Source organism: Heterocephalus glaber, unplaced genomic scaffold (assembly GCF_053883595.1).
Source record: "Heterocephalus glaber isolate CG9 unplaced genomic scaffold, H.glaber_assembly_v1.0 deba00001744, whole genome shotgun sequence".
Classification (NCBI taxonomy): domain Eukaryota; kingdom Metazoa; phylum Chordata; class Mammalia; order Rodentia; family Bathyergidae; genus Heterocephalus; species Heterocephalus glaber.
This window is the reverse complement of record NW_028258450.1, coordinates 824206-836366: the sequence shown is the minus strand read 5'-3', so window position 1 is coordinate 836366 and position 12161 is coordinate 824206. Positions and strand designations below refer to the sequence as shown.

General features: G+C 51.4%; 1 protein-coding gene across 10 annotated transcripts in view; it reads right to left on the bottom strand.

Annotated features, from left to right (window-relative positions):
* The window catches only part of Pou2f2 (POU class 2 homeobox 2), a 34519-nt gene that overhangs the window by 20850 nt on the left and 1508 nt on the right, over window positions 1–12161 (bottom strand). For 5 of the 10 annotated variants that reach the window (XM_021250909.2, XM_087200691.1, XM_021250910.1 and 2 more), the window contains exons 2-6: window positions 5342–5407; window positions 5190–5224; window positions 4996–5052; window positions 1741–1857; window positions 1219–1515 (exon numbers count right to left, since the gene is read on the bottom strand). In XM_021250909.2, coding sequence (XP_021106568.1) covers window positions 1219–1515; window positions 1741–1857; window positions 4996–5052; window positions 5190–5224; window positions 5342–5407 — 572 coding nt within the window. The remainder of the gene's footprint in view (window positions 1–1218; window positions 1516–1740; window positions 1858–4995; window positions 5053–5189; window positions 5225–5341; window positions 5408–12161) is intronic. The other 5 variants (XM_087200692.1, XM_004873044.3, XM_021250912.2 and 2 more) reach the window with 1 other exon arrangement.

The window sequence follows — 12161 nt, the reverse complement described above, 5'->3', positions numbered from 1 at the left end:
TGCCCAACTATCTGACAGGAATTATGGAAGAGGGACTTTCCCTTCATACTTTTGAAGTGATAGGGCTTATGAGTGGGTGTTTTTTTGTTTTGTTTTGTTTTGTTTCAGTGCTGGGGATGGAACCCAGGCCCTCACAAATGCTGGACAAATGCTTTACCACTGTGCTACATCCCCAGTTAATGTATTCTTGACTCTTTTCTGGGCTTTTCAGTATTTTTCAAATAAAATGTTTCCCAGTGATGGTGCTCAGTAAAGAGCTGTGTGTGCCAGGAGGCAAGCCGACCTGCCACTGGAGTCTCTGGCAACCCAGCTGGGAGGGGCTGCAAACCCTGCCTGGAGAAGGAGACAACTACCGGCAGCGGCCACCAGGCGTGTGGTTAGAGCCCTGGGCTCCAGGCCAGCTCTGCCACTCCTGCTCACAGCATACTTTGCCATTGGGAGCCCCAGTTGAGGTAAGGATTCATGGTGTCTTTACGAGAAAAAAAAGACATTTAGCTAGAGAGAGAGACATGCACAGACAGAAGGCCATGTGACAGAGGCTGGAGTGATCCATGTCCATCCATGGAACACCAAGGATGGTCCGTACCGCCAGAAACTAGAAGAGGCAAGGAAGGTTTTCCTCTAGAGCTTTCAGAGGGCCTGGGGCCCTGCTGACACCTTGATTCTGGACTTGTGGTCTGGGATAATATATTTCTGTTGTTTCAAGTCCCCCAATTGGTGGCATTTTGTTATGACAACCCTAGGAAACTAACTCCGCCACTAATTCGTGATTCATGACTGAAAACTTCAGAATGGGAAGAAAGAATGCAGCATTTCCTAACTCAGAGATCATGGACCTCTTTTCTGAAAGAGCATCTTGATGGGTGAACCAGAGCATAAGATGTAAAGCACTCATTCTGACTCTCAGCCTTTCATTTTGTGCACATATGGGGTACTACTCATGGGAGCGACCCTTGGTTTCCTCACTTGTGGGTCAAAGATAATTGTACCAACCCTCCAAGGGGGCTATGAGCCATATATAGGGAGATGTACGGAAGCACAGCCAGGGGCTGCATCAGGTGGGATACTCCTCCTGTGACTCTTACTGTATCCCTCGGTAAGATGGGACAGCAACATCTCCCAGGGCTTCCTGGGGTTGCTGAGACCTGCCTGGCACATGGCTGGTAGTCAGAAGGGGCAGGTGGACTGGAGGAAGTGCACTGCCCGGTGCACCCTTACCTGTGCTGTGAGCTGGATGGGCTGGGACAAGGTGAGCTGTGGGGTCCCAGGGGGCTGGCTGGCAGGCTGTGGTGGTGGCAGGTCACCTCCCCCAGAAGAGGCTGGGGGCTGCGAGGTCGAGGAGGAGGCAGAGGAGGAGGAAGAGGAGGAAGAGGAGGTGGAGGAGGAGGCGGCGGCGGCGGCGGCAGCAGCGTTGGCAGCAGCGGCGGCACTGGACTGCTGCACAGCAGCAGCCAGCAGCTGGGCCTGGGCTTGCTGCAGGAGGAGCTGCTGCTGAGCTGGCATCAGTGCTGTGAGCTGTGGGTGGGCAGCGGGACCAGAAGGGACAGAAAGCAGAGAAGGCAGAGAGGGGTTAGAGCCTGAGCCAAGCAGCTTAGGAACAAGTCTTCCTGGAGGACGGAATAGGGCAAGAGGCAGGCATGAGAGAGTGGCCATGGCCTTAGTTGACCCCTCATCCACGAGTCCTGTGACAGAGGGGAGGTGTCTGGTTTTCCCTGTCTCCGTCCTTCCCCAAGTACTTACCCCAGCTAGCTGGCTGCCCGTCAACATGAGTTGGGCCTGGGGCAGATGAGGCTGAGCCGGCTGGGGGGGCGGGGGTGCTGCTGGGCCTGAGTCACCACTGGGGTCTTCAGCCTTGATCTGGGGAGGAGAGAGGCAGGGTCCGGGACCCCAGAATGTTAAGTGGAGGCCAGAGAGAATGCCCACCTGTGAACCAAAGAAAGGGCATGTATGTGGCAGTGCCAGCCTCAGGCTGGCACAAGAGGAGATGAGTGAAGTATGGAGGTCAGGCTGCAGCTCAAAGGCCACAGACGTCCTTTGGCTGCAGTTTCCTCATCAGCCAGAGAGGACTAACACATCACTTGCACCCAAACTCCCTATAAGAAGCCACCTTCCTCCCTCTGGGAAGCACCTTTCTCCTCCTAGGAGTCAGTTTCCCCACCTGTAAAATGGGAAATGGTGCTACTGGGGGCCTTGAATATCAAATAATGGGGCTTGGGGTCCCTCACCCCTCATCTGAATTAGCCAGATGTGTATCTCTTATTTGTCCAATGGAATAAGAATTTGTTGGAAGGAAGGGTCTTAAAGTATTTAACAAAATCACCACCTCAGAACCTGGGCCACAAATACAAATGATTATGGAGACAAGCAGAGAGCACAAATGGGTGACATGGGCAGGGTGCATGGGGGAGGGTAGAGAGAACATACCCCACCAGAAGGGAAGACCTAAGCAGCTCCTACTCTGCTCCCACTGACCCCTCCTTTCAAACTCTAAACAGAAATGCCTGCAGGACAAGCAAAGCACTGGGCTGGTCCAGTGCTATGGACACGCCAAATGTGGCCCAGGGACTGCCAGGTGCCACCCTCCACGCCAGATGTCCATGAGCCCCTCCCCATCTCTCTATCATGTTGCTGTATCTTGTATGAGGCACATAGAACAGACCAGCATAGAGCCACCCTGGCTTTTTTCTTCTCAGTAAGAAGCCAGGCAACAGTGGCTGTTGGATGAAAGAAGCTGCTGGTAACAGACACACGGGGGTGGGAGAAAGCACAGCTCAATGGATTACATGCTCTCGGGCCCAAAGTGGACACTAGGGAAATCACTGTACCATTTTGCAAAAGGAAGTCCAGAGAGGGAAAGCAACTTGGGCAAGGTGATACAGCAGGTTGTCAGAATGGTGACATTTGAAATGCAAACAGAGATAGAGAGGCAGGAGCTTAGGAAAAGACAAATGAGAGCCACCGTCATGTCCCAAATTATGGGACACAAGTGTCATAGTGCTTTAGAACTACAGGGATGCAACATGAAATGACAGTGAGTATTAGAAGTCAGGGAAATGGGTGTCCCCAGCAGGGTTATTAGGCCTCTGGAAGGCTGGGCATGTTCTGCTTCATCTGATGGTGGTGCCACAGCTGTGCTCGGCTTGTGAAAATTCAGTCATATGCCGAAGGCCTAGGAATGTTTGTGTATGTGTGATATTTTAATATAAAATTTTGGGGGGGGGGCACCAGGGATTTACCTCAGTGGTTCTGGCACCTGCCTCGAAAGCGCAAGGTCCCGAGTTTGATCCCCCGTACAAAAAAAAAAAAAAAATTTATTGTGGTTTTTTTTTTTTTTTTTTTTTTTTTGATACTGGGGATCGAACTCGGGACCTTGTGCTTTCGAGGCAGGTGCCAGAACCACTGAGCTACATCCCTGGCCCTAAAATTTTTTAAAATGGTGAGAACACTACTCCTTTTCAGGGCTTTTTCATTCTTTCTGGGTAATCTTAAGAAAGTCTCCAGGCGGTTCAAAGATGTCTTAAACTCAAAATGCTGGCTAATCTCCCCTTTTACCCAATGAAGAACAGGTTTTGGGTTTAGATCCGTAAGAGACTCTGGGTAAATTTTAATAATCACTGTATTTATTTCCATGGCAAGTGACTCTGGTTTTCCATTCATAAAATTTCCATTTAAAAACCATTTATTCAAGCTGTCAAAAAAGTGAGCAGTTCATGAGATGATAATTAACGCCGAAGCTGATTGATGGGTTCCTGGGGGGGTGTTTTCATTTTTACCCTTTCTATTTTTGTATATGCTTCACACTTTCCATAATAAAGTGTTTTTAAAAATTGAGCCAATTAAACAATTACGTAAATAATTGTACACAGCGGTATGTGCATATGTCTGAAACCATGACAATAGCACATGAATCGCTACAGCTGGGGAAAGGCCGGCTGGCCGGCCCGGAAGAGATGGAGAGAGGTGGAGAGGCAAAAGCTGGGACCAGAGAACCAGGGTCAGGTGAGGACAGGCCCCAGGCCTGGGAATGAGAGGGTAAGCCCTTTATTTTCTCAGCCCCCCATCTCAGCTGCTGGGATGACGTTGGGACCAGGGTGGACAGGGCTCCCAGGGTTAAGAACCAAAGCCTGAGATCAGGAGATCTACAGCTGGAGTCCTTCTCACTTCAGCCCAGCCCAAAGTGCTCAGTATAGAAGAGAAGGCACCTGCTCTTAAGACACTTGGTCCTCCCATGGCAGCACCTGGGCCCACCAGACGTGAAAGGAACCTCAGGCACCATACCATCTAACTACTCCTTCCCCACACCAATGTTAGAGAAGAGGAAACTAAGAAGCCCAGAGAGGGGAAGTGACTTTCCCATGGTCACAGAGCAAGGCTGCGGCTGGGTGGGGAGCAATTTTCAGCCTCCCATCCCATCCTTCAGCCCCCTCTGGTCAGGGTTAGGAGTCCTGGTCACGTCTCCTCTGCCCCCACCTTGGTGCTACTGTCAGATCTCTGAACATGCCTGCTGCCCCCTAGCAGGCAGGAGGGTGGAGACCTGGACTCAAGAAAGCCCCTGGAAGCCAAGCAATGCCTAGTACAGGACCCCATCTGGATGTGGAATCTGTACCATCCAGCTGCTTCTGGCTTCCCCAGTCATCCTCTCCTCCTGCATCCCCAAAGCTGTCCTTACTGGGTTTGCCAGCCCCTCTGTCCCATGCCGTTCCCCAGGGGGTGTGTGTTGTGGGACTGGATAATGCAGGTCCCTTCAGTCAGGGAAGCCGGGATGGGGGTGGGGCCCTGGCTTCCTGTTGTTCAGTGCCCTGGGACTCTGGGGGGGATTTCCCTGACCACCCCCACCCCCTAGGGAAGGGGAAGGAGCTTGGGTGAGTCACAGACCTGGGGCAGGAACCCAAGGGTGAGAAGGGGTGGGAGAAATCTTGTCACTGGATGCTCTTTGGCTCTGGGTCTCTTTCCCATACACCATCCACTTCCCTGAATGTTCCAACCAGTGCTTACCTTGGTGCCAGGGCCAGCTGGGGACACGGAGAATGGGGAGGCCTTATTCTTCGGGTTCTGCAAAGAGAAAGTTGACGCAAGAGATGGGAATGGTGCCCTGAAGCAGCTTCAGACACCACCTTTCCCAGCGGCTTCAGAGTCCCTTTGGCCCCTCCTCCTCCTGCCAGCTTCTTGCTTATCCACCTGCTCCTGACCTGATGGTTAGTGTCTGGTCCATTTCTTTCCGTGTCTGCAAAGAGAGGGAAAGAATGTACAGTCACCAGCCAGTCCCACCACACCTATCTTCCCGTGGTCTTGCCATCTGCCATCTTTCTTTGCCCACTGTGACCTTGCCCTCCCCACTCACCTGTGTGCTCTGACGGGGAGTCCAGACCTTGTTTCTCGGCCTCCAGAGGCTTAGACATTCTTATTTCTAGGGACAAAGAAAGGATGAAAGTAGGGTGAGGTAGAAGCCAAGAGGGTTTTCAGACCCTTCCTCTGCAACCCCTGAGCCTTTTCTAAATCCTCCACCCTCTGACATCATTGAAGTTGCTCTTTTGGAGAGATATTCTCTCTGTTCTGGGCCTCTGCCCTCCTCTGGCAGGACAAGAGAGTGAACCTCAGGCCTTGGGAGATCTTGCCTTAACCTTTCACTCCTCCAAAACGTGGCAAAGGGATGTCACTCAGGTGATGCACTGGGGCAGGGAGGGAGGTCAAAGGTGGTCGTGAAAAGGCATCAGCTGCCTGACAGGGGGCCAGTGAAGGAGCAAGTTTGACCTCAGTCTCCTCCCCGGGCGTGCTGCTGAGGCTCCCATTCTGCCCCATTAGGTTTCGGGTGAGACATGTTTTCCACTCTGAGTGCTGCCTGGGGGATGTGTTGGGGCTGTAGCATCCTCAAACAAGGGAGTTGTCAGATCTCAGGGTGTGATTCAGCTGCCCCCTGGCCCACTACTTTCTCTGTCCATGTTACCCCCCAAGCCTGCCTTCCTTCTTGTGTGTCTTGCGTAGGCCTGGCCACTCCATCTTGCTGCTCTCTAACCCCAGATCCACCTGCTTCTCCCCTTAACCATGTCCTTCAGTCTAACCCTAGACCTTGCCCAGTTCTTCTGCCTTGAACCCGAGCTGCACCCTCAAATCCACCGTACAAATAGAACCCCGATCTATAGTTCCTGCGATCCAGGAAATGAAAGAAGGTGACCGAGGGGAGGTGGAAACAGCAGACAGAGCACCAGGAGAACAAATCAGTGGAACAAATGCTCCGTACACACAGCACTGACACCGACCATGGAAAGTGAGTGCTCATGAGCCTCAAGCACTGAGCTACACAGAACTCAGAGCACACATAAACTGGTGCTATCATTACCCCATTTTGCAGAGGAGGAAGTTGAGGTTCCAGAGGGATGTCCCCTCCCCAAGAGCATGGCAAGACAGCAGAGGCACCCTGATTGGACCCAGGTCTTTGTGACTCCAGGACTCCTGTTTCTAATCTGGATTACTCCAGTCTAATGGGTCCCAGTCTTGACTTCCACCCATCTTAACTCCAGTAGTTCCCAACCCAAGCTCCTGATACTTACTTCTACCCTTCCTGGTCCTGATTCCCAGCACAAATCTGGGCTTCGGCCTAACCCATTCTCAGTCCCCTTACCTTGAGTCCCAACTTGTGCCCAGATGGTCCAGCTCCTTCATCTGACCTTAACTCACATCTAGCTTCAGACTTTATTTGTGACCCCAACAACGTACATCAAAATCCCCACTTAAACAATGAGCCTGCCCCTATCAAAGGAGATGTCCAACCTTTGTGTGCTCTGCAAAATATCTGCAAGATATTTAAAGAAAGCCCGCTAAAGTGAAGAATGGGAAGCACTCGGCATGGAAAAAAAAAAAGTCTAGGAATTTTGCAACTGAAAATTACTCAACACAAAACACTGCTTGAGTTTTAAATTCCTGATTCAAAAGACAGGTCATTGCTTTCTAGTGGATGTCTAAATTGATACTAGCACTATTCAGGAAAGCCAAAGAAATGTCCCCCTCCTTATGACATAGTACAACCACTCCTGGACATCTACTCAAGACAAACATGCTTCCTGTCACCAAAGGGCATGGGCACAAATGTTTCTACCACCTTTTTTTTTTTTTTTGGTGCTGGAGATCGAACTCGGTTTCTTGTGCTTGCGCAGCAGGCGGCAAAACCGCTGAGCTAAATCTCTGGCCCCCTCTACCACCTTTTTATAATGGCCCCAAACTGGGAAGAACCCAAGCCCCATCAACAGGGTGAATAGATAAACAAAACGTGGTTGGTCCATAAAATGAAACACATCACAGCAATGGAAAAGAACAAACTTCTTTATATACACTACTGACTCTCACAGACTGAGTGAAATTCACCAAACATAAAGGCTAACATACAGTTATGATTCTAATTCATGGAGTTCAAAAACAAGCAAGCTGATTTCAGATGATCAAGGTCAGATTAGTGGGTACCTCTGGGAAGTGTTGACCAGCAAAGGGCACGGGGAAGCCAGCGGGAACTATACATATGTCAAAATTCATCAAGTTGTACACTTAAAATTTCAGTACTTCACTACATCCACATCATGTTTTAACAAAAAAGAAAAAAACTAAAAGCTTAAAAATAAAAGCCTGCATATAGTCCTATTAAGGTTAAGGCTGGGGAAAGCAGGAGTGTGGCTCAGATGTTTAGGATACTATGGGAGCTCAGGCCCTGTTTCTGGGCACTGGGGCTGGGGCACTGAATGGCTAACGATCATGATCATGAGAGATATGGGAAGACACAAGGGGGGGCCGAGTGATGAGGCCACTATCCTGGCTCTAATTCGCTCAGACCTTAGGCCTACTCCAGGCAACCGCTGACCCTCACCCCATCCTAAGCCCTGCCCTTCCTAGCACTTCTGAAGCAGCCCCAGCCTCTCCCCTGGCCCTTCTTTCCATTGGTATCCATATGGCTTCAGGGCAGTCCTTCCTGTACCTAGTTCTGGTCTCCTTAGGAAACATTTAGGCCCCCCAGCCTGGCCTTGAGGATGTGGCCTAGCGCCCTTCCCTGCTCATCTCTTGCCACTCACGCATCCTGTTTTTTTGACTCCAGCCGAAGATCTCTGTCTGCTTGGTGACCTCCTGACAGGGAGTACCGACCTTGCCTGTTCTACACTCCCTGCCTACCTAACAAAGCCCCTCCTGCCACAGATGGGGAAGACTTTGACCTCACACCCTAAAGGTTGTATGCTTATCCTTGGCCTCTGCTATGGGGTGAGTTTGTCCCCTAAATTTCCTATGCTGAATTCTAATTTCCAATACCTCCGAATATAACTGTATTTGGAGATATCATCTTTATGAGGCCATTAGTGTGGGCTGTAATCCAGTCTGATAGATATCCTTCTAAGAAGAGGAAACTCGGATACAGGTACACACAGAGGAAAGATCATGCAAACACACAGAAGATCATCATCTGCAAACCGAGAAGAGTGGCCTCAGGTGAAACCGACCTTGCCAATACCCAATCTCTGACTTGTAACCTCCCGAGTTGTTTACCACTCTGCCATCTTCCCGGAAGTCCTAACCTCTATTCTCCAGAGTTGTAAGAAAATAAATATCTGGGGCCAGGGATTTAGCTCAGTGGTTCCGCCGCCTGCCTGGCAGGCACAAGGTCCTGAGTTCGATTCCCAATACCAAAAAAAAAAAAGAAAGAAAAGAAATTTCTGTTGTTTCAGCCTCCTCATCTGTAGTACTTCATTATAACAGCCCTAGCAAACTAATTCAGCCTTCCACCACCCCACTGTCCCAGCCCCGAGCTCCCAGGGATGTGGCATCTGTGTCCAGGTTCCTTGGCCACCAGACCAGGGGGGACAGGCCTGGTCGGACTTAATCCCTGGGTTCCCCGCCTCACCAGCCAAGAACAGGTCATAAACGTTTGCTGAACAGCCCTCCCTGCCACTCTTGCTGCCCCTTACTTGTGTCTGTCCATCCTGTGTCTCCCCACCATCTAGCAAACATTTTCTGAGATGCTGGTGTGTGTGGCCCCCATCTGGAACGCTGTCCTCCCCTGTCCACCTGCCGCTCCAGTCCATCCTCAGGATCCAGCATGAGCTCCGTACTCAGTGAAGCCACCAGCCTGATGCCCCAGTCCCCAGCCAAGCGTCTCTCCCCAGTCCCTCTGCCCTGGCTGTCCTCACCCCAGCAGGCCCCCGTCACTGTCCTGGAGTTTGTGGCTTTCTGGGTCCCTGCACGTCTCTCCAGTCAGACAAGAGCTCCTCAAGGGCAGCTCTGACCTCGGGGTCTCAGCACTCCCAGCAGAGGACATGGGGGCCAATGACCGCCAGGGGCCCAGGCTCTGACGCCCCCTCCAGGCGGTTCCCTCTGCAGCTCCCCACAGGGACCCTTTCCTGCTCTACCGGCAACTCCTGCTCCCCCACTTCAAGGAGCAGCTCACATATCCCCTCCTCCGCAAAGTCCTGCCTGACCTCCCACCAGGTGGTCACTGTCTCTCTTGCATACCCCATCACACCCTGTCCATCTGGGCAGCAATCCTGTCCCTATCTTGACTGTGGGCTCCTTGAGGTGGGGACAGGATCACTGCCTAGGGCTCAGCTGTGACTTTAAAATGAATATGCATGAGAGGATTCCCTGATAATATCCAAAGCAAGCCCTTATCTCCGCTATCTCTCGGATACCTCAAACCTCCACCCCCATCCCTAAGGCAACTTCTGCGATAAACATTATTGGTTTCTTGGGAGTTTTTTGGTGGGTTTTTTTGGTGGTACTCAGTCCCTAGGGATTGATACCAGGGGTTCAAACATGCTAGGCAAGCAAGCACTCTAACACTGAGCTACATCTTCAGCCCTTTTAATTTTATTTTGAGACACTAAATTGTCCAAGCTGAGCCAGGCGTGGTGGAGCACACCTGTAATCCCTGCACTTGGGAGGCTGAGACAGGAGGATTGCCTTGAGTTTGAGGCCAGCCTGGGCTATGTAATGAGTTCAAGACCAGCCTGACTCATAAATAAATAAATAAATAAATAAATAAATAAATTTACCCAGGCTGTTCTCTAATTTTGTCCTGCCTCGGGATGGCATGTGTGCCACCACACCAAACTAGGTCCCTCCACAAAAATGGTAACTGGAGATAAAAGTGGTCCATGGGAAAATGTTCACTGTTCTGTTCCCCTTACTCTCCCTAAATCTCCCAGGCCACTCCTACAAAGCCCCAGTACTCTCTGTCCAGCACTTAGCTGGGCCACAGCAAAATGCTACAGTGCTGCCCTTGGCCTAGGCTTTCTTGCTCTTTTTGCTCCTCTATCAGGGCCCAGTCCGAGGAGAGTCAAGTCATTCCCACCAAGGATGAATAGGGACTCCATTTTCACCATGTAACAAAAGCCCATTGTTGCCTTGATAAGGATTTAAGGCCATCAGCGACTGAGGATTTGGAGAGACCATCTTCTGCTTCAAGGCCAGGTGTGGTGGTGCACGCCTATAATCCCAGCTGGGGGGGGGGGGCCCTGAGGCAGTAGGATCACAGGGAGTCCAAGGCCAGTGTGCACACAAAGTGAGACCCTGTCTCATCTCCCACACCTCCCAAAAAAGGTTTTGCTTCACCCCGTGCCCAGCCCCTGACTGTACAGAATGTTGGCGCCAGTCCCACTGACACTGGTTTCAATGGCATAGAGTGCGACCTGGGCCTCCAGGCTTTAAAAGCCCCTGCCCAGGGGATTTTAATGTGCTCCAGCACCCTGGCACCTCCAAAGCCCCCCTCAAAGCCTCATTCAAATAGAAAATTTGGTTGGTTATTTATGGTTATCCCCTCCCCACCATTCCAGACAGTGTGTAACATTTTAGAGGAACTGGCAGGGAACATCAGTGCATAACCTACCAGCCCCTTTCAGCTGTGATTCCCCTTGAATCCCACCATCTTTGGGGCAGATCCACCAAGGGCTGCCCAGGTCCTGAGCTCACCCTTATTTGCCTCACTGCCTCAGGCCTGGGCCTTCAGGTCCCCTCGGTCCTCCCTGCCCCTCCCTCCCGGACTTTCACTTCTCCTCCTCATTTCCCCAAGCCACTTTTAGCAGACTTAGGGCCAGCTTCTCGTTAGCACTTACCGAAAACGGGGCTAAATATAGAGGGCCCAAGGACTGCCCCTCACCCTTCGTGGCCTCACTTGGCCTGTCCCCTGGGTCCTCTGTCTCTACAGCCCGCCTTGAGCAAGGTGATGGCCTAGGAGCCCCTGTGGGCAGGGTTAGTGCTGCCGGGAACCTCTGTGCATTGAGTTGGCCCAGCCTCCAGCCTCCCTAGGAGCAGCACCTCACCACCGCCCGACCCACAGCTGCCCCTGGGTGGCCTCAGGGGAGTGAGCACTTTTGTGCTGTCAAGAGGGAGGGCTGGAGATGCAGGCAGCAGACACAACAAGAAAGGTGGCCCACAGCTGTGCTGACAACAGGCAAGTGCTGCCACATAGCACACACCAGGGCCACAAACAAAGGGGCCCACATGCATGACACAGGTGTGCACAGACCCAAGACAGAAATGTTCACAGGTCTGCAGGCAAAGATACATGCCCTGATGTGATGCCATGGACAGGTCCATAAAACATATACTCAGTTGTGTACAGGCAAATATGCATTTGCACATCTGTACCCCGTCATCCACAGATGTGCAAACACATACCCAAAGTCACACACAGATACACACACGCACTCACACACTTATACCCAAATATGTACATATGCACAAACCCAGAATCACTTCACTCTGGGAGATGATCACTGAAGACCCCTGAGCCAGTTCATAGATGTGGAGCCTGAGATGAGGCATGGCAAGAGATCTGCCGAAAGTCAAAGGTGTTAATTCATGTCTTCACAATGTGTTGATTCATGTCCAGGTAGGGAAAACCTGGGCCAGTCCTCCCAAGTAGGGTGTTTCATGAGAAATCTCAATTAAAGAGTTATTGCCCAGCACTGGCAAGGTCCCCACGAGACCCTAGCTGGGAACAGTCAGTGATGGAGCAGATACCATGCATTTCAGACACCCTGGACCACATGTTCCCACTGTACACGCACACACACATACACACAGTTGGTCAACAAGTAAACACACGTCTTCCTATAATCTTCCTTCCCTCCCACCTCCCAGCCTCCTGTGCCTTCCTTTCTCACAGCTACTCATCCTCCACTTCCCAACTT